We start from the raw sequence: 22,715 nt of genomic DNA, 5'->3' as shown, positions 1-22,715 counted from the left end.
TCCCCAAGTGTCCCAAAATGTCCCCAAATGTCCCCAAACTGACCTCAAATGTCCTCAAGTGTCCCCAAAATATCCCAATATCTTCCCAAAATGTCCCCAAAATGTCCCCAAAATGTCCCCAAAATGTCCCAAAATGTCCCTAAAATCAAGTCCAAATGTCCCCAAACCACACAAATGTCCCCAAAATTTTCCTAAATTGCCCCAAATGTCCCGAATTGTCCCCAAATGTCCCCAAAACCTCCCAAAAATGGCCCCAAAACCACCCCAAATGAACCCAAAATGTCCCCAAAATTACCCCAAATGTCCCCAAATGTCCCCAAATGTCCCCTCAACCCCATTAAACCGACCCCAAACGTCCCAAAAATTGACCCCAAATGTCCCCAAAACCTCCTGAAATGTCCCCAAACCACCCCAAAATGTCACCTAAATGTCCCCAAATGCCCCCAAATGACCCAAAATGTCCCCAAACCACCCCAAAATGTCCCCAAACTGACCTCAAGTGTCCCCAAAATATCCCAATATCTTCCCAAACTGTCCCAAAATTTTCCCGAATTGTCCCCAAAACCTCCCAAAAATGTCCCCAAGTGTCCCAAAATGACCCAAAGTGTCCCCCAAATGTCACCTAAATGTCCCCAAAAAGCCCCAAAATGTCCCAAAATGTCCCAAAATGTCCCCAAATGTCCCCAAAAGTCCCCAAAATGTCCCCAAAATGTCCCCAATGTCCCCTCAACCCCATTAAACTGACCCCAAACTGACCCCAAATCTCCCTTAAAGTCCCCAAAATGTCCCCAAAACCTCCCCAAAATGTCCCCAAATGTCCCAAAATGACCCCAAATGTCCCCAAAACCTCCCAAAAATGTCCCCAAATGTCCCAAAATGACCCAGTGTCCCCCAAATGTCCCCAAAAAGCCCCAAAAGACCCCAAAATTACCCCAAAATGTCCCCAAATGTCCCCTAAACTCCCAAAAACCCCTGAAAAGTCCCCAGAATATCCCCAAACCACCCCAAAAATGTCCCCAAGTGTCCCAAAATTTTCCTAAATGTCCCCGAATTGTCCCCAAAATGTCCCAAAATGTCCCCAAAATTCCGGGTTTGTCCCCAGAGCGGGCCGTGGCCGAGGCCCCTCCGTGGGCGCCGCGCTCGCGGCTGCGGGAGCTGCTGCTGACACACTGCATGTGGCACTTCGACCTGGGTGAGTGCGGGGAAATTCGGGAAAATTCGGGAAAATTCTGGGAAATTCTGGGAAATTTGGGAATCTGGGGGAAATTGGGAATTTTTGGGATTTTTTTTTGGAATTTTTTGGGTTTTTTGGGGGTTTTTTGGGGGTTTATTTTGAATTTTGATGGGATTTTTGGGGGGTTTTTGGAGATTTTTGGGATTATTTTTGAGGAATTTTCTTGGGAATTTTTGGAATTTTTTTTTTATTTCTGGGAATTTTTTTCAGAATTTTTTGGGGGTTTTTTTAAGGGATTTTAAAGGGATTTTTTGGGGGATTTGGGGTTCAGGGCTCTGCTCACACACTGCATGTGGCACTTCGACCTCGGTGAGTGCGGGGAAATTCGGGAATTTGGGGAAATTTGGGAATTTGGGGGGAATTGGGAATTTTGGGGATTTTTTTGGAATTTTTTTGGGATTTTTTGGGGGTTTTTTGGGGATTTTTGGGGATTTATTTTGAATTTTTCGCAATTTTTTTCAGGAATTTTTTTGAGATTTTTTTTATTATTTTTGAGGAATTTTGGGGAATTTTCTTGGGAATTTTTGGGATTTTTTTTGGAGTTCTGGGATTTTTTTTTTTTAATTTTTGGGGTTTTTTTGGGGGTTTTTTTGGGGGATTTTTGGGGGTTTATTTTGAATTTTTCACCTTTTTTTCCAGAATTTTTGGGGGGTTTTGGGGAATTTTTTAGAGATTTTTTTTTTGATTATTTTTTGAGGAATTTTTGGGAATTTTTTTTAATTTTTTGGGATTTTTGGGAATTTTTTTTAAGGGATTTTCAAGGGATTTTTGGGTTGATTTTGGGGCATTTTTAAGGAGATTTTTGGGATTTTTTTAAATTTATTTTTGGGGAATTTGGGGGATTTTCCTGGGATTTTTTGGGAATTTTTTTGGAGGATTTCTGGGCATTTTTGGGCTGAAATTTTGGGGTCTTTTGGCAGAATTTTGTGGGATTTTGGGTGGGAAAATTGGGATTTTTGGGCTGAAAATTTGATTTTTTGGGCTGAATTTTACAGGATTTTTTTTGGGATTTTTTGGGAAAAATTGGGATTTTTTTCTAATTTTGAGGTTTTTTGGGAGGGAGGTCCTGGAGGATTTTTGGGGATAAATTTGGGATTTCTGGGTGAAAATTTGGAATTTTTGTGCTGAAATTTTGGGATTTTTGAGGGGAATTTTGTGGGAAAAATTTGGGATTTTGGGGCAGAATTTTACAGGAAAATTTGGGATTTTTGAGGGGAATTTTGGAGAAATTTGGGGGCAAAATCTGAAGGAAAAATTGAGATTTTTGGGGGGAATTTTCCAGGGAAATTTGGGAATTTTGGGTTGAAATTTCAGAGTTTTTGGGTGGGAAAATCGGGATTTTTGGGGGAAAATTTGGGATTTTTATGAATTTTGGGATTTTTTTGGATTTTCAGGGTACATGGGGGGGATTTTGGGCTGAAAATTGACATTTTTGGGTTGAAAATTGACATTTTTTGGCCGATTTTTGTGGGATTTTTTTGATTTTGGGTGGGAAAATCGGGATTTTTTTTGGTAAAAATTTGGATTTTTATAAATTTTGGGTTTTTTTGTATTTCCAGGGTACGTGGGGGGGATGAGCGAGGTCCTGGGGGGGATTTTGGGTTGAAAATTGACATTTTTGGGCTGAAAATTGACATTTTTGGGCTGAAATTTTTGGGTTTTTTACCAGAATTTTGTGGGATTTTTGGGGGAAATTTGGGATTTTTTGGTAATTTAAGATTTTTGGGATTTTTTTGGGGATTTCAGGGTACATGGGGGAAATTTTGGGTTGAAAATTGACATTTTTGGGCTGAAATTTGGAGGTTTTTTGGCCGATTTTTGCGGGATTTTTTTTATTTTGGGTGGGAAAATCGGGATTTTTTGGGGAAAATTTTGGATTTTTTGGTAATTTAAGATTTTTGGGTTTTTTTGGGATTTTCAGGGTACGTGGGGGGGATGAGCGAGGTCCTGGGGGGGATTTTGGGTTGAAAATTGACATTTTTGGCCCAAATTTTTGGGTTTTTTTTTTGATTTTGGGTGGGAAAATCGGGATTTTTTTTGGTAAAAATTTGGATTTTTATGAATTTTGGGTTTTTTGGATTTTCAGGGTACAAGGGGGGATTTTGGGTTGAAAATTGACATTTTTGGGCTGAAAATTGACATTTTTTGGCCGATTTTTGTGGGATTTTTTGGATTTTGGGTGGGAAAATCGGGATTTTTTTTGGTAAAAATTTGGATTTTTATGAATTTTGGGATTTTTTTGGATTTTCAGGGTACATGGGGGGATTTTGGGTTGAAAATTGACATTTTTGGGCTGAAAATTGACATTTTTTGGCCGATTTTTGTGGGATTTTTTTTGGATTTTGGCTGGGAAAATCGGGATTTTTTTGGGGAAAATTTGGATTTTTATGAATTTTGGGATTTTTTGTATTTCCAGGGTACGTGGGGGGATGAGCGAGGTCCTGGGGGGATTTTGGGGTTGAAAATTGACATTTTTGGGTTGAAAATTGACATTTTTGGGCTGAAAATTGACATTTTTTGGCCGATTTTTGCGGGATTTTTTTTATTTTGGCTGGGAAAATCGGGATTTTTTGGGGAAAATTTTGGATTTTTATGAATTTTGGGTTTTTTTGGGATTTTCAGGGTACGTGGGGGGGATGAGCGAGGTCCTGGCCCCCCTGGCCGAGACCATCCCGGACGAGGCCGAGGCGTTCTGGGCCTTCTGCAGCGTCATGGGCGCCGTGGTGAGGGGGAAATGGGGAATTTGGGGGGAAAATGGGAAAATTTGGGAAAAATGGGAAAATTTATGGGGGAAAATGAGGAAATTTGGGGGAAAAATGGAGAAATTTTGGGAGAAATTTTGGGAAAAATGGAGAAAATTTGGGGTGAAAATGAGGAAAATAAGGAAATTTCGGGGGGAAACATCAAAATTTGGGGGTGAAAATCCAAAATTTTGGGGTGAAAATCTGAAATTTTGGGAAAAAGGGGGAAGTTTTGGGATGAAAATGGGAAATTTGGGGTGAAAATCCAAAATTTTGGGGTGAAAATGGAGAAATTCGGGGGGAAAACGCAGAAATTTTGGGGGAAACAGGGAAATTTTGGGGTGAAAATAGGTAATTTCTGGGTGAAAATGAGGAAATTTGGGGTGAAAATGGGAAATTTGGGGTGAAAATGGGGAAATTTAGGGAGGGAAACATCAAAATTTGGGGGTGAAAATGAGGAAATTTGGGAAAAATGGAGAAATTTAGGGAGGGGAAACATCAAAATTTGGGGTGAAAATGGGAAAATTTGGGAAAAACGGGGAAATTTTGGGGTGAAAATCAGAAATTTGGGGTGAAAATGGGGAAATTGGGAAAAATTGGGAAATTTATGGGGGAAAATGGCAAAAATTTGGGAAAAATGGAGAAAATTTTGGGGTGAAAATGGGGAAATTCGGGGAAAATGGAGAATTTTAGGGGGGAAACATCAAAATTTGGGGTAAAAATGGGAAATTTTTGGAGAAATGGAGAAAATTTGGGGTGAAAATGGGAAATTTTGGGGTGCAAATCCAAAATTTTGGGGTGAAAACGAGGAAATTTGGGAAAAATGGAGAAATTTTGGGGTGAAAATGGGGAAATTCGGGAAAAACGAGGAAATTTTGCAGTGAAAATGGAGAAAATGTGGGGTGAAAATGGGAAATACTGGGAAAAATGGAGAAATTTTGGGGTGAAAATGGGAAATTTGGGAAAAAAAGGAAATTTTGGGGGGGGAAAATGGCAAAAATTTGGGAAAAATGGAGAAATTTTGGGGTGAAAATGGGAAATATTGGGGGAAAAATGGAGAAATTTATGGGGGAAAATGGGAAAAATTTGGAGTAAATGGAGAAATTTTGGGGTGAAAATGAGGAAATTTGGGAAAAATGGGGAAATTTAGGGAGGGCAAACATCAAAAATTGGGGTGAAAATGGGAAATTTTGGGATGAAAATGGGGAAATTTGGGAAAAATGGAGAAATTTGGGGTGAAAATGGGGAAATTTTGGGGTGAAAATGGGGAAATTTGGGAAAAATGGAGAAAATTTGGGGTGAAAATGGAGAAATTTGGGAAAAATGGGAAATTTTGGGGGAAAAATGGAGAATTTTTGGAGTGAAAATGGGAAATTCTGGGAAAATAAGGAAATTTAGGGGGAAACATCAAAATTTGGGGTGAAAATGGGAAATTTTGGGAAAAATGGGAAATTTAGGGTGTGAAAATGGGAAATTTGGGGAAAAATGGGAAAAATTTGGGAAAAATGGAGAAATTTTGGGGTGAAAATGGGAAATTTGGGGAAAATGGAGAAATTTAGGCGTGAAAACGAGGAAATTTGGGAAAAATGGGGAAATTTGGGGATGAAAATTGGAAATTTTGGGAAAAATTGAGAAATTTTGGGGTGAAAATGGGAAATTTTGGGAAAAATGGAGAAATTTTGGGGTGAAAATGGGAAATTTGGGAAAAATTTTGGGGTTTAAAAGGGGAAATTTTGGGGTGAAAATGGGGAAATTTTGGGGTGAAAATGGGGAAATTTGGGGAAAAAAATGGAGAAATTTTGGGATGAAAATGGGAAATTCGGGAAAAATGGGGAATTTTGGGAAAAACGGAGAAATTTGGGAAAAATGGAGAAATTCTGGGGTGAAAATGGGGACATTTGGGAAAAATAAGGAAATTTAGAGGGGGAAACATCAAAATTTGGGGTGAAAATGGGAAATTTTGGGGCGAAAATGGGGAAATTCGAGAAAAAAGGAGTAATTTTGGGGTGAAAATGGAGAAAATTTGGGGTGAAAATGGGGAAATTTGGGAAAAATAAGGAAATTTAGGGGGGGAAATGGAGAAAAATTGGGGTGAAAATCCGAAATTTTGGGGTGAAAACGGGGAAATTCGGGAAAAATGGGGAAATTTTGGGATGAAAATTGGAAATTTTGGGGTGAAAATGGAGAAATTTGGGGGGAAAACGGAGAAATTTTGGGAAAAATGGAGAAAACTTGGGGTGAAAATGGGAAAATTTGGGGTGAAAATGGGGAAATTTGGGAAAAATAAGGAAATTTAGGGGGGAAAACATCAAAATTTTGGGGTGAAAATCAGAAATTTTGGCAAAAAATAGAGAAAATTTGGGGTGAAAATGAGGAAATTTGGGGCTGAAAATGGGAAATATTGGGGGAAAAATGGAGAAAATTTGGGGTGAAAATGGAGAAATTTGGGAAAAATGGGGAAATTTGGGAAAAATGGAGAAATTTTGGGGAGGGGAAACATCAAAATTTAGGGGTGAAAATGGAGACATTTGGGAAAAATGGAGAAATTTTGGGGTGAAAATGGGAAATTTGGGAAAAATAAGGAAATTTAGGGGGGAAACATCAAAATTTGGGGGTGAAAATGGGAAATTTGGGAAAAATGGGGAAATTTTGGGGTGAAAATGGGAAATTTTGGGGTGAAAATGGGGAAATTTGGGAAAAATAAGGAAATTTAGGGGGGAAAACATCAAAATTTGGGGGTGAAAATGGGAAATTTTGGGATGAAAATCAAAAATTTAGGGGTGAAAATGGGGAAATTTGGGGGAAAAATGGGGAAAATTTGGGGTGAAAATGAGGAAATTCGGGAAAAATGGAGAAATTTGGGAACAAATGGGAAATTTTGGGGTGAAAATGGAGAAATTTTGGGGGAAAAATGGAGAAATTTGGGGTGAAAATGGAGAAATTTGGGAAAAATGGAGAAATTTTGGGGAGGGGAAACATCAAAATTTAGGGGTGAAAATGGAGACATTTGGGAAAAATGGAGAAATTTATGGGGAAAATGGCAAAAATTTGGGGTGAAAATGGCAAAATAAGAGGGCAAAATATGAAAATTTGGAGGGAAAACGTCAAAATTTTGGGGGTTGGGGATGTTTTTGGGGATTGGGGCATTTTTGGGGTTTTGGGGGGAATTATGGGATTATTTTGGGGTGATTTTGGGGTTATTTTAGGGATTTTGGGTGGAATTTTGGTTTTTTGGGTATTTTTGATATTTTGGGTGGGATGTTGGGGTTTTTTTTGATATTTTGGGGTTTTTGGGTGGAATTTTGGGGTATTTTGGGGTGGATTTTGGGGTATTTTGGGTTATTTTGGGTGGAATTTTGGGCGGAATTTTGGGGTATTTTAAGCGGAATTTTGGGTGGAATTTTGGGCTATTTTGGGTATTTTTGAGTGGAATTTTGGGTGGATTTTTGGGCAGAATTTTGGGCTATTTTGGGTGGAATTTTGTGGGTTTTGGGGTATTTTGGGCGGAATTTTGTGCAGAATTTTGGGGCAATTTGGTTGGCTTTTGGGGTGTTTTGGGCGGAATTTTGGGCTATTTTGGGCGGAATTTTGGGCAGAATTTTGGGTATTTCGGGCTATTTTGGGCGGAATTTTGGGGTATTTTAAGCAGAATTTTGGGTGGAATTTTGGGTATTTTTGTGTGGAATTTTGGGTGGATTTCTGGGCAGAATTTTGGGCATAATTTTGGGCATAATTTTGGGCTATTTTTGGAATTTTGGGGATTTTGGGGTTTTTTGGGCGGAATTTTGGGCTATTTTGGGTGGAATTTGGGGCTATTTTGGGTGGAATTTGGGGCTATTTTGGGTGGAATTTTGGGCTATTTTGGGCGGAATTTTGGGCAGAATTTTGGGTATTTTCGTGTGGAATTTTGGGCAGAATTTTGGGGTATTTTGGGTGGAATGTTGTGGGTTTTGGGCTATTTTGGGCGGAATTTTGGGCTATTTTGGGCAGAATTTTGGGGTATTTTGGGCAGAATTTTGGGTGGAATTTTGGGTATTTTTGGGTGGAATTTCAGGCTATTTTGGGTATTTTTGAGTGGAATTTTGGGGTATTTTGGGCGGAATTTTGGGTGGAATTTTGGGTGGAATTTGGGGCTATTTTTGGGGGTATTTTGGGGCTATTTTGGTATTTTTGTGTGGAATTTCAGGCTATTTTGGGTGGAATTTTGGGCGGAATTTTGGGCTATTTTAAGCGGAATTTTGGGTGGAATTTTGGGGTATTTTGGGTGGAATGTTGTGGTTTTTGGGATATTTTGGGCTGAATTTTGGGTATTTTTGGGTGGAATTTTGGGGTATTTTGGCCGGAATTTTGGGTGGAATTTTGGGCGGAATTTTGGGTGGAATTTTGGGGTATTTTGGGTGGAATTTTGGGTGGAATTTTGGGCTAATTTGGGCGGAATTTTGGGCTATTTTGGGTATTTTTGAGTGGAATTTTGGGCAGATTTTTGGGCAGAATTTTGGGCGGATTTTCGGGCTATTTTGGGTGGAATTTTGGGCGGAATTTCGGGCTATTTTGGGTGGATTTTTGGGCTATTTTGGGTGGAATTTTGGGCGGATTTTTGGGCAGAATTTGGGGCTATTTTGTGTGGAATTTGGGGCTATTTTGTGTGGAATTTTGGGGTATTTTTGGCAGAATTTTGGGGTATTTTGGGCTATTTTAAGCGGAATTTTGGGGGGATTTTTGTGCGGATTTTGGGGCTATTTAGGGCGGAATTTGGGGCTATTTTGGGTATTTTTGTGTGGAATTTTGGGCTATTTTGGGTGGAATTTTGGGCAGAATTTTGGGCTATTTTGGGTGGAATTTTGGGTTATTTTGTGCGGAATTTTGGGCTATTTTGTGTGGAATTTGGGGCTATTTTGGGCGGATTTTTGGGCGGAATTTGGGGCTATTTTGTGTGGAATTTGGGGCTATTTTGTGCGGATTTGGGGCTATTTTGGGTCATTTTGTGCATTTTCTCTCCCTCCCCAGGGTGAGAGTTTCGGGCCGGGCCGTTCCGGGCTCCGGCGCCGCCTGGGGGCGCTGCGGGCGCTGGCGGCGCTGCTGGAGCCGGGCCTGGGCCAGCGGCTCGGTGAGAAAATGGGGAAAAATACCAAAAATAATGGGGAAAAATGAAAAAAATAATGGGGAAAAACACCGAAAATAATGGGGAAAAAACAAAAAAAAAATGGGAAAAAACAAAAAAAAAAATGGGGAAAAAACACAAAAAATTGGGGAAAAGAAACAAAAAATAATGGGGAAAAAACAAAAAAAATAATGGGGAAAAAAGCACAAAAAATTGGGGAAAAGAAACAAAAAAAATAATGGGGAAAAACCACAAAAAAATTGGGAAAAAAGCACAAAAAATTGGGGAAAAAACCACAAAAATGGGGGAAAAGAAACAAAAATAATGGGGAAAAAAACACCCAAAAATAATGGGGAAAAAACAAAAAAAAATTGGGAAAAAAGCACAAAAAAAATTGGGAAAAAAGCACAAAAAACTGGGAAAAAAGCAGAGCCCGGCCTGGGCCAACGGCTCGGTGAGAAACGGGAAAAACACCAAAAATAATGGGGGAAAAACAAAAAATAATGGGGAAAAAACCACAAAAAATAATGGGGAAAAAAAGCACAAAAAATTAGGGGAAAAAAATGGGAAAAAACACCCAAAAAATTGGGGAAAAAGCACAAAAAATTGGGGAAAAACAAAAAAAAAAGGGGAAAAAAACCCACAAAAAATGGGGGAAAACAAACAAAAAATTGGGAAAAAAGCACAAAAAATTGGGGAAAAGAAACAAAAAAAAAAAAGGGAAAAAACACCAAAAATGGGGGAAAAGAAACAAAAAATGATGGGGAAAAAACACAAAAAATTAGGGAAAAAAATTGGGAAAAAACACCCAAAAAATTGGGGAAAATAACAAAAAAAAAAAAGGGGGGAAAAAAAAAAAAAAAAAGGGGAGAAAAACCACAAAAAATTGGGGAAAAACAAAAAAAATTGGGAAAAAACACCCAATCGAGAAACAAAACCACAAAAAATGGGGAAAAACCCGTGAAAATTGGAAAAAAAACGCCAATAAATGGGGGAAAAAACCACAAAAAATTGGGGAAAAAGACCCAAAAAAATTGGGAAAAAACCAAAAAAAATGGGGAAAAAACCAAAAAAAAATGGGAAAAAACACCCAAAATTGGGAAAAAAACACCCAAAAATTGGGGAAAAAACCAAAAAAAATGGGGAAAAAAACCACAAAAAATTGGGAAAAAACCCACAAAAAATTGGGAAAAAACCCACAAAAAATTGGGAAAAAACACCCAAAAATTGGGGAAAAAACAAAAAAAAATTGGGTAAAAACAAAAAAAAAGGGAAAAAACACCCAAAAAAATTGGGAAAAAACCAAAAAAAACGGGGAACAAAACACAAAAAATTTGGGAAAAAAACCACAAAAAATTGGGAAAAAACACCCAAAAATTGGGGAAAAAAAACCCAAAAAAAAAAAATGGGGAAAACCACAAAAAATTGGGAAAAAAACCACAAAAAACTGGGGAAAAACAAAAAAAATGGGGAAAAACACCCACGAAAAACTGGGGGGAAAAACCACAAAAAATTGGGAAAAAACACCCAAAAAATTGGGGGAAAAAACAAAAAAAAAATTGGGGAAAAACCACAAAAAATTGGGAAAAAAACCACAAAAAACTGGGGAAAAACAAAAAAAATTGGGAAAAAACCCACAAAAAATTGGGAAAAAAAACCAAAACAACAAAAAAAAAATTGGAAAAAAACCACCAAAAAATTGGGGAAAAATCACAAAAAATTGGGAAAAAATCACAAAAAAATTGGGAAAAAAACCCACAAAAAATTGGGAAAAAACACCCAAAAATTGGGGAAAAAACAAAAAAAAATTGGGTAAAAACAAAAAAAAAGGGAAAAAACACCCCAAAAAATTGGGAAAAAACCAAAAAAAACGGGGAACAAAACACAAAAAATTTGGGAAAAAAACCACAAAAAATTGGGAAAAAACACCCAAAAATTGGGGAAAAAAAAACCCCCCAAAAAAAATGGGGAAAACCACAAAAAATTGGGAAAAAAACCACAAAAAACTGGGGGGAAAACCCACAAAAAATTGGGAAAAAAAAAACCAAAAAAAAATTGGGGAAAAAAAACCCCAAAACAACAAAAAAAAATTGGAAAAAAACCACCAAAAAATTGGGGAAAAAAAAACAAAAAAAAAGGGGAAAACACCACAAAAAAATGGGGAAAAAACACCCAAAAAACTGGGTAAAAACCAAAAAAAAATGGGGAAAAAACCACAAAAAAATGGGAAAAAACACCTAAAAATTGGGGAAAAAAACCAAAAAAAATTGGGGAAAAAAACAAAAAAAAAAATTGGGGAAAAACCACAAAAAATTGGGGAAAAAACACCCAAAAATTGGGAAACCAAAAAAAAAAATCAGAAAAAAAAAAGGTGGGAGGAGAAACCCTAAAAATGGGAAAAAAAATGGGAAAAAACCAAACAAAAAATGTCCCAATGTCCCCCCTGATGTCCCCAATGATGTCCCCAATGCCCCCAATGACGTCACAATGTCCCCAATGACGTCACAATGTCCCCAATGACGTCACAGTTTCCCCGATATCCCCGTTAATGTCCCAATGTCCCCAACGCCTCCAATGTCACCAAATCCAGGGTGTCCCTCTCAGTGTCCCCTAAATGTCCCCAACACCCCAAATGTCCCCAATGATGTCCCCAATGCCCCCAATGACGTCACAATGTCCCCAATCCCCCAGTGTCCCCAATGACGTCACAATGTCCCTGATATCCCCATAAATGTCCCCAAATGTCCCCAACACCCCCAATGTCCCCATTGGTGTCCCCACTGTCCCCAATCCCCCCAATGCCCCCAATGTCCCCTGAGTGTCCCCATTAATGTCCCCAATGTCCCCAATGATGTCCCAGTGTCCCCATTAATGTCCCCAATGTCACCATTGATGTCCCAGTGTCACAATGTCCCCAATGACGTCACAATGTCCCCAATGACGTCACAATGTCCCCAATATCCCCATAAATGTCCCCAACCCCTTCAGTGTCCCCAATGATGTCCCCAGTGTCCCCATTGCCCCAATGTCCCCAATGTCCCCAGCGATGTCCCCATGTCCCCAATATCCCCTGTCCCCCAAATGTCCCCAATGTCCCCCTGAGTGTCCCCAATGTCCCCAATCCCCTCAGTGTCCCCAATCCCCCAATGTCCCCATTGTCCCCAATGTCCCCAGTGTCCCCAATGTCCCCAATGTCCCCAATGTCCCCAGTGTCCCCAGTGTCCCCCAGTGTCCCCAATCCCCTCAGTGTCCCCAATGTCCCCCAGTGTCCCCAATGTCCCCCATGTCCCCAATGTCCCCTCAGTGTCCCCATTAATGTCCCCAGTGTCAGTGTCCCCCATGTCCCCAATGTCCCCTCAGTGTCCCCATTAATGTCCCCAGTGTCAGTGTCCCCCATGTCCCCAATGTCCCCAGTGTCAGTGTCCCCAGTGTCCCTGAATGTCCCCATTGACCCCATTGTCCCCAATGTCCCCAAATGTCCCCAATCCCCCCAATGTCCCCATTGTCCCCAGTGTCCCCAGTGTCCCAATGTCTCCAATCCCCTCAGTGTCCCCAATGTCCCCATTGATGTCCCCAATGTCCCCCTGAGCGTCCCCAGTGTCCCCATTAATGTCCCCAATGATGTCCCCAATGTCCCCAATCCCCCCAGTGTCCCCAATGATGTCGCAACGTCACAGTGTCCCCAATACCTCAATGTCCCCAATGTCCCCATTGGTGTCCCCACTGTCCCCAACCCCCCCAATGCCCCCAATGTCCCCTGAGTGTCCCCATTGATGTCCCCAATGTCCCCAATGATGTCCCAGTGTCCCCATTAATGTCCCCAATCCCCCAATGTCCCCAATGACGTCACAATGTCCCCGATATCCCCATAAATGTCCCCAACCCCTCCAGTGTCCCCATTGATGTCCCCAATATGCTCTGTGTCCCCAATGTCCCTCAGTGTCCCCAATGTCCCCATTAATGGCCCTGAATGTCCCCATTGACCCCAGTGTCCCCTCAGTGTCCCCAACACCCCCAATGTCCCCAATGATGTCACAACGTCACAATGTCCCCATTGCCCAATGTCCCCAATGATGTCCCCAGCGATGTCCCCATGTCCCCAATCCCCTGTCCCCCAAATGTCCCCAATGTCCCCCTGAGTGTCCCCAATGTCCCCAATCCCTATTCCCCAATCCCCCAAATGTCCCCATTGTCCCCAATGTCCCCATGTCCCCCAGTGTCCCCATGTGTCCCCATGTCCCCCATGTCCAGTGTCCCTGAATGTCCCCATTGACCATGTCCCCAATGTCCCAATGTCCCCAATCCCCCAATGTCCCTCAGTGTCCCCATGTCCCCATGTCCCAATCCCTCAGTGTCCCCCATGATGTCCCCAATTCCTGTCCCCAGACATGCCCGTGGCCCTCCATTCCCCTTGGTGCTCCAGCCCATGTCCCCACTGTCCCCAGTGTCCCAATGCCCCATGCCCCCACGTGTCCCCATGTCCCCACATATCCCCATGTCCCCAAATGTCCCCAATGTCCCCTCCATGTCCCCATTGTCCCCAGTCTGTCCCAATGTCCCTAATGTCCCCAATTGTCCCCAACTGTCCCCAATGTCCCCAATGTCCCCCGTCCCCCAATTCCCCAATGTCCCCAATGTCCCCATGTCCCCAATGTCCCCATTGTCCCCAATGTCCCCATGTCCCCAGTGTCCCCATGTCCCCAATGTCCCCATGTCCCCATCCATGTCCCCAATGTCCCCATGTCCCCAATGTCCCCAATGTCCCCCTGTCCCATGTCCCAGACCGCGCTGCCCGTCCTGCTGCCTCGTGCTCCAGCTCCGGTGCAGCCCAGCTCGGCCTGGAGGACCGGCGCCTGGGAGTGACACCCTGGGACACTGGACCTTGGGACATGGACATGGGCATGGACTTGGACATGGGGATGGGACACTGGGACAGGACATGGGATTTGGCATGGACTTGGGGTGGACTGCATTGGGGATAGTGGACAGGACATTGGGATGGTGGACACTTGGACATTGTGATTGGGAATCTGGATTGGGGTTGGGACATTTGTGGAGTGGCCCCGACATTTGGGACGATGTTGACAGACCTTGGGGACTTGGGGAGCTTTCTGGGACATTGGGGACATTTGGGGACATTTTGGGATGGGGAGTTTGGGGACATTTTGGGACATTGGGGACTTGGGGACATTGGGGATTGGGGTTGGGGAAACATTGGGGACAGTGGGACATTGGGGACACTTTGGGATTTTGTGGGATTTTGGGCATTTGAGGATTGATTTGGTTGGAACGACTGGGGACATTTGGGGATTTTGGGGACATTTGGGGGGATGCATTTGGGGGGACTTTGGGGACATTTGGGGACATTTGGGGGGGGATTTGGGTTTGGGCATTTGGGAGACATTTTGGGGACGTTTGGGGACATTTGGGACATTTGTGGTGGATTTGGGTGGTTGGGGGGATGATCTGAGGCAGGTTTTGGGGGAGGTTTGGGGACATTACTTGGTAGGATTGGGGTGTTTTGGGGGACATTTTGGGAGGGGGACACTTTGGGTGGGGACGTTTGGGTCTTGGGGTTGGGACATTTTTGGAGGAATTTTGGGGACTGGGACTTTTGGGAATTTTGGTGGGGTGGTTTTGGGACATTTGGGACATTGGGGACATTTGGGGACGGGATTGGCATGGGGACATTGGATGGCTGGGTGGCTTTGGGGGATTTTGGGGATTTTGGGGACAATTTTGGGGTCATTTGGGGCATTTTGGGGACAGGGGTTCAGTGTGGACAGTTTGGGGACATTTTCCGGGTTTCCAGGGATTTGAGGGGCTTTGGGCTGCAACTTTTGGGGACGTTTGGGGACTGTGGGTGTTGGGGACATCCTTGGGGACCCATTGGGGACATGTGGGGACATTGGGGACACCTGTGGGATCAGGGACACTTTGGGGACACTTGGGGACCCCTTGGGGACATTTGGGACTTTGGGGACAGTTTGGTGACAGGTTGGACATTTGCGGACATTGGGACGTTCTGGGGAACATATGGGGACATGTGGGCGAGGTTGAAGGGATGGGACACTTGGGGACTTGAGTTTTGGGGGATTTGGGGACTATTGGGACATTGTTGGGACATTGGGGTGGCACTGGGGTGGGGCTGGGGACACCCAATGGGGGCACTGAGATGGGGACATGGGGACATTGGGGACACTGGGACAGGTTGGGGACATTGGGGACATGGGCAGGGTTGGGGACAATGGGTGGCACTGGGGACACCGGATTGGGGACATGGGACACTGGGTGGGACACTGTGGGGACACTGGGGTGACACTGGGACAGGGCTGGGGACATGAGGACATGGGGACATCAGGGTGACCCTGGGTGGCACTGGGGACATGAAGGGCTTGGGGACACTGGATGGGACACTGGGGTGGGGTTGGGGACACGGTGACTGACATTGGGGACACTGGGGTGGGACACTGGGAAGGGCTTGGGGACACTGGGATGGGGGACACTTGGTGGGACAGGGGACACGGGTGGGCATTGGGGACAATGGGTGGCTTGGGGACACCGGGATGGGACACTGGGACATGGGGTGGGGACATGGGACAGGGTTGGGACACTGTGGGGACACTGGGATGCACTGGGACAGAGTTGGGACATGGGACACTGGGAATGGGGTTGGGGACACTGTGGTGGCACTGGGGACAGGTTTGGGACCAGATGGGGAAAACTGAGGTGGCACATGGGGACACTGGGATGGGGACATGGGGACAGGGTTGGGGACACCGGGATGGGACTTGGGGACATTGGGGGTGGGGACATTGGGGTGGGGACACTGGACATGGGGGTTGTGAGACACTGGAGTGACACTGAGACAGGGTTGGGGACATTGGGGTGACACTGGGATGGGGACACTGAGGTGGGGTTGGGGACAACAGGGTGACATTGGGGACACTGGGATGGGGACACTGGGATGGGGACATTGGGGTGACACTGCTGTGACACTGGGATGGGTTTGGGGACACCAGGGTGGGGACACTGAGGTGGCACTGGGGACACTGGGACAGAGTTGGGGACACGGTGGGGACATGGTGGGCTGGGGTGGTGGGGACAACAGGGTGGCATGGGGACACCAATGGGGACACTGGGATGGGGACATTGGGACAGGGTTGGGGACACTGTGGGGACATTGGGATGGCTCTGGGGACACAGAGGTGGCACTGGGGACAGGGGAATTGGGGACATTGGGATGGGGACAATGGGGTGGCACTGGGGACACTGGGATGGGATTGGGACAGGTTGGGACACTGGGGTGCATTGGGTGTGGCATTGGGGTGGACACTGGAGGTGGCATTGACTGGACACTGGGTGGCATTGGGGTGACATTGGTGACACGGGGTGGCATTGGGACACACAGGGTGACATTGGTGGCTTGGGGTGACATTGGTGACACTGGGTGGGCATTGGGGTGACATTGGTGACACCGGGGTGACATTGGTGACACTGGGGTGACATTGGGGTGACATTGGTGGCATTGGTGACACTGGGGTGACACCGGGGTGACATTGGTGACACTGGGGTGCCATTGGGGTGCCATTGATGACATTGGGGTGGCATTGGGGTGACACTGGGGTGGCATTGGTGGCATTGGTGGCATTGGGGTGACATTGGTGACATTGGTGACACCGGGGTGACATTGGGGTGACATTGGTGACACTGGGGTGCCATTGGGGTGACATTTGTGGCATTGGGGTGACATTGGGGTGACACCGGGGTGGCATTGGTGACATTGGGGTGACATTGGTGACACTGGGGTGCCATTGGTGACATTGGTGACATCGGGGGTGCCACTGGGGTGACATTGGTGACACTGGGGTGCCATTGGGGTGCCATTGATGACATTGGGGTGGCATTGGGGTGACACTGGGGTGGCATTGGTGGCATTGGTGACACTGGGGTGACATTGGTGACATTGGGGTGACACTGGGGTGGCATTGGGGTGCCATTGGTGACATTGGGGTGACATTGGGGTGACATTGGGGTGGCATTGGGGTGGCATTGGTGACACCGGGGTGCCATTGGGGTGCCATTGGTGACACCGGGTGCCATTGGGGTGACATTGGTGGCACTGGGGTGCCATTGGGGTGCCATTGGGGTGCCATTGGGGTGCCATTGGTGACACCGGGTGCCATTGGGGTGACATTGGTGGCACTGGGGTGCCATTGGGGTGCCATTGGTGCCACGGGGGTGTCCGTGCTGTCCCCAGGTGTCCCCCCCGGTGTCCCTGGACGTGGGGCAGGTGCTCAGCAGGGCCGAGGGCATTTTCCTGCAGCTGGCGGCCACCAAGGTCGGTGACACCCCAGTGTCCCCAAAGTGTCCCCAAAAATGTCCCCTGGGTGTTCCCAAAACTGACCCGAAAGTGTCCCCAAAGTAACCCCAAAATTGACCCTGGAAATGTCCCCAGAGTGTCCCAAAATTGACCCAAAAGTGTCCCCAAAAGTGTCCGTGGAGTGACCCCAGAGGGACCCCAAAAGTGTCCCTTGAGTGTCCCCAAACTGTCCCCAAAGTGACCCCAAGGTGTCCCAAAAGTGTCCCCAGAGTGTCCCCAAAGTGACCCCAAAATTGATCCCGGAAATGTCCCCAAAGTGACCCCAAGGTGTCCCAAAATTGTCCCAAAATTGGCCCCAGAGTGTCCCCAAAAGTGACCCCCCAAATGTCCCCAAATTGTCCCCAAAACTGTCCCCAAAGTGTCCCCTGAGTGACCTGAAAGTGTCCCCAAAGTGTCCCAAAATTGACCCCAAAAGTGTCCCCAAAGCTGACCTGAAAGTGACCCCAAAGTGACCACAAAAGTGACCCCAGAGTGACCCCAAAAATGTCCCCAAGGTGCCCTCAGAGTGTCCCCAAAGTGACCCCAAAATTGACCCCGGAAATGTCCCCAAATTGACCCCAAAGTGTCTCTAAATTGTCCCAAAACTGTCCCCAGAGTGACCCCAAAGTGACCTCAAGGTGTCCCCAAAGTGACCCTGAAATGTCACCAAGGTGTCCCCAAAACTGACCTGAAAGTGTCCCCAAAATGTCCCAAAATTGACCCCAAAAGTGTCCCCAAAACTGACCTGAAAGTGACCCCAAAGTGACCACAAAAGTGACCCCAGAGTGACCCCAAAAATGTCCCCAAGGTGCCCTCAGAGTGTCCCCAAACTGTCCCCAAAGTGACCCCAAAGTGACCCCAAAATTGATCCCGGAAATGTCCCCAAATTGTCCCCAAAACTGTCCCCAAAGTGTCCCCTGAGTGACCTGAAAGTGTCCCCAAAGTGACCCAAAATTGACCCCAAAAGTGTCCCCAAAGCTGACCTGAAAGTGACCCCAAAGTGACCACAAAAGTGACCCCAGAGTGACCCCAAAAATGTCCCCAAGGTGTTCTCAGAGTGTCCCCAGAGTGACCCCAAAATTGACCCCGGAAATGTCCCCAAATTGACCCCAAAGCGTCCCTAAATTGTCCCAAAACTGTCCCCAGAGTGACCCCAAAGTGACCTCAAGGTGTCCCCAAAAGTGTCCCCAGAAATGTCCCCAGAGTGTCCCCAAACTGACCTGAAAGTGTCCCCAAAGTGTCCCAAAATTGACCCCAAAAGTGTCCCCAAAACTGACCTGAAAGTGACCCCAAAGTGACCACAAAAGTGACCCCAGAGTGACCCCAAAAATGTCCCCAAGGTGTTCTCAGAGTGTCCCCAAAGTGACCACAAAACTGACCCCAGAAATGTCCCCAAATTGACCCCAAAGTGTCTCTAAATTGTCCCAAAACTGTCCCCAGAGTGACCCCAAAGTGACCTCAAGGTGTCCCCAAAGTGACCCTGAAATGTCACCAAGGTGTCCCCAAAATTGGCCCCAGAAATGTCCCCAAACTGATCTGAAAATGTCCCCAAAGTGTCCCCAAAACTGACCCAGAAATGTCCCCAAAGTGACCCTGAGTGACCCCAAACTGACCTGAAAGTGTCCCCAAAGTGACCCCAAAATTGGCCCCAGAGTGTCCCCAAATTGTCCCAAAAGTGTCCCTAGAGGGACCCCAAAGTGACCTCAGGGTGTCCTCAGAGTGACCCCAAAACTGTCCCCAAGGTGGCCACTGAGTGTCCCCAAATGACCCCAAAATGTCCCCAAACTGATCTGAAAGTGTCCCCAGAGTGTCCCCAAAAGTGACCCCAAAGTGGCCCCTGAGTGACCTCAGAAATGTCCCCAAGGTGTCCTCAGAGTGTCCCCAAAACTGTCCCCAAAACTGTCCCCAAAGTGTCCCTGGAAATGTCCCCAAAATGTCCCCAAATGACCCCAAAATGTCCCCAAACTGACCCCACAGTGTCCCAAAATTGCCCCCATAAGTGTCCCAAAAGTGACCCCAAATGACCCCAATGTCCCCAAGTGACCCCTGGGTGACCCCTGGGTGACCCCGGGTGACCCCGGGTGACCCCTGGGTGACCCCGGGTGACCCCGCTGTTGCCCCTCCCCCAGGATCTGCCCCCGGCCCTGCAGGAGCTGCTGGGACTGGGGGGGCCCCAACCCCCCCCGGAGCCGCCCCCCGGAAATCCCTGAACTGGGATGGACTGGGATAAACTGGGAATGGACTGGGATGGACTGGGAGGGACTGGGATGGACTGGGAGGGACTGGGAACCCAAACTGGGATAAACTGGGAGAGACTGGGATGGACTGGGAGGGACTGGGAATGGAGTGGGATAAACTGGGAGAGACTGGGAACCCAAACTGGGATGGACTGGGAGAGACTGGGAGAGACTGGGATGGACTGGGAGGGACTGGGAGAAACTGGGATGGACTGGGAGAGACTGGGAGGGACTGGGATAGACTGGGAGGGACTGGGATGGACTGGGAACCCAAACTGGGATAAACTGGGAACCCAGACTGGGATGAACTGGGAACCCGAACTGGGAACCCGAACTGGGACGGACTGGGATAAACTGGGAACCGAAACTGGGAACCGAAACTGGGATAGACTGGGAACCCAAACTGGGATAAACTGGGATGGACTGGGATAAACTGGGAACCCAAACTGGGACAGACTGGGATAAACTGGGAGGGACTGGGAGAGACTGGGATAAACTGGGAACCCAAACTGGGATAGACTGGGATAAACTGGGAATCCAAACTGAGAACCCAAACTGGGATAAACTGGGATAAACTGGGAACCCAAACTGGGATGGACTGGGATAAACTGGGAACCCAAACTGGGATCCCAAACTGGGAGGGACTGAGAACCCAAACTGGGATGAACTGGGAGCCCAAACTGGTTTTGCCCCTCCCCCTCTCTGTGCTGCATTAAAGACGTTGGAACCCAACGGAGATTTTGGGGTTTTTTTGGGATTTTTTGGGGATTTTGGGGGAAGATTTTATGGGGAGGGTTTGGGGGGATTTTGAGTGGATTTTTGGGGAGATTTGGGGGAATTTTGAAGAATTTTAGGGGGATTTTGGAAAAATTTGGGGGGATTTTAAGGCAATTTTGGGGGGGATTTTGGGGGGATTTTTTTGGGAGATTTTTTTGGGGATTTTGGGGGGATTTTTTTGAGATTTTGGGGGAAATTTGGGAAGATTTAAAGGAGATTTGGGGGGATTTTTTTGGGAATTCAAGGAGATTTTTCGGAAATTTGGGGGGGAACTCTGAGGGGATTTTGGGGAGATTTTGGAAAAATTTGGGGGGGATTTTCAGGAGGTTTGAGGGGATTTTGTGGAGATTCCTGTGAGATTTGGGGGGATTTTAGGGAGATTTTGGGAGGATTTAAAGGAGATTTTCGGGGGATTTAAAGGAGATTTTGGGGGAATTTTTTTGGGAGATTTTGGTGAGATTTTGAGGAGATTTTGGGAGGATTTAAAAGAGATTTTTGGAAGATTTTGGAGGGATTTCAATGAGATTTGGGGGGATTCGGATGAGATTTTTTTTTTTGAGATTTCAAGGAGATTTTTGGGAAATTTTGGGGGGATTTTTGGGGCATTTCAGGGATCCCAAGGGGAATTTTTGGGGGGTCTGGAGTGGATTTTTGGGGGGTCCCCATTGGGGTCTTTGAGGGGATTTTGGGGAGTCCTAGGTGGGTCCCAAAAGGGCCCTGGAAGGGAATTTGGGGTGGTTTTGGGGGTATTTTTGTGGCATTTTTGGGGTGTTTTTAGGGTGTTTTGGGGTGTTTTTGAGGGGGGTCCCAGGAGTGATTTTGAGGGTTTTTTTTGGGATATTTTGGGGGTTTTTTTAGGGTTGGGTTTGGGGTGGTTTTGAGGTGTTCAGAGGTGATTTGGGGGTGGTTTTGGGGTGTTTTTAGGGTTTTTCTGGGGTGGATTTGGGGGAGTTTTGGGGTCCGTTTGGGGATTTCCAAAGGAGGTCCCAGGGGTGCTCTTGGGGTGGTTTTTGGGGTGTTTTGGGGCATTTTTGGGGTGGTTTTTGGGGTGTTTTGGGGCATTTTTTGGGGTGGTCTTTGGGGTGGTTTTTGGGGTGTTTTGGGGTGTTTTTGGGTTGGTTTTTGGGGTGTTTAGGGGGAATTTTTGGGGTGGTTTTTGGGGTGTTTTGGGGCATTTTTGGGGTGGTTTTTGGGGTGTTTTGGGGCATTTTTGGGGTGGTTTTTGGGGGTGTTTTGGGGCATTTTTTGGGGTGGTTTTGAGCTGTTCGGGGGCGTTTTGGGTGTCCCGGGGAGGGGATTTGGGGATGTCTCACCTGAGCTCCAAAAGCTGATCCCGGAGATCCTTTTTGGGGTATTTTTGGGGTGGTTTTGGGGTGTTTTTCGGGTTTTTTCTAGGGTTTATTTCGGGCTTTTTTGAGGGTGGGTTTGAGGCGGTATTTGGAGAGGGTCCCGGGGATGCCCAGCAGGGAATATGCGGAGATGTCTCACCTGAGCTCCAAAAGCCGATGCCGAGGATGCTTTCCGGGTGTTTTCCGGGATTTTTGGGCGGGTTTTGGCTGGTTTTTTTGGTGTTTTTCGCGATTTTCGGGGTGTCCCGAGGGGGCAGCGCCGTGAGGGGACGGCGGCAGCGGCGGCGCCCCCTGGCGGAAGATGGGGCGGCAAAAACTGCGCATGCGCAAAATGGCGGCGGCGCGCCGCAAGATGGCGCCAAAGGGCGGGAACGCCCCCTGCAGTGGCCACGCCCCGTATCGCAAGCCACGCCCCTCTTCATTAATATCGTCGCGTTAAACCCCGCCCCTTCTCTGACCCCACCCCCTCATTGGCTGCTCTGCAATCCCTTATTAATATTAATCAGGGGGCGTGGTCATGCAGGGCTCAACTTCTTAATATAGAGCAGCTCTAATTGGAAAATGAGTCATGAATATTAATTAGGGGCATGAAGCATCACGTGACAGCTCATTAATGATCATAATGAGGCAGGGCGCGCTTGGGTGTTGCTAACTAATGTTAATGAGGGGCAGGCTCATTAATATTCATGGAGTGGGTAATGATTGTGGTCAGCTCATTAATATTCATGAGGGAGAGGCCTCATTAATTAGCAGACAAATGAGCTGCGGCTCATTAATATTCATTGCAATTGTCCCTGATATTACTTGGATGGTAATTAGATAATCAGCTAATTACTACTCACGAGTTCATTGTAATTAGAAATCGCTGGCTTATTAATATTCATAACTGACCTGCTGTCCACAACAGCATATTA

General features: G+C 46.2%; 1 protein-coding gene across 1 annotated transcript; it reads left to right on the top strand.

Annotated features, from left to right (window-relative positions):
• Window positions 1-1,102: 1,102 nt before the first annotated feature.
• LOC135441651 (TBC1 domain family member 17-like) lies at window positions 1,103-9,126 on the top strand (the record flags this gene model as incomplete). The annotated part of the gene is made up of 3 exons (XM_064701209.1): window positions 1,103-1,192; window positions 3,857-3,957; window positions 8,983-9,126. Coding segments are annotated over 3 exons (335 nt in total), but the record flags the coding sequence as incomplete, so codon positions are not given.
• Window positions 9,127-22,715: the final 13,589 nt, after the last annotated feature.

Source organism: Zonotrichia leucophrys, unplaced genomic scaffold (genome assembly GCF_028769735.1).
Source record: "Zonotrichia leucophrys gambelii isolate GWCS_2022_RI unplaced genomic scaffold, RI_Zleu_2.0 Scaffold_402_46145, whole genome shotgun sequence".
In the NCBI taxonomy this organism is placed as follows: domain Eukaryota; kingdom Metazoa; phylum Chordata; class Aves; order Passeriformes; family Passerellidae; genus Zonotrichia; species Zonotrichia leucophrys.
The sequence above is the reverse complement of the archived record's forward strand: the minus strand, read 5'-3'. Positions and strand labels throughout refer to the sequence as shown.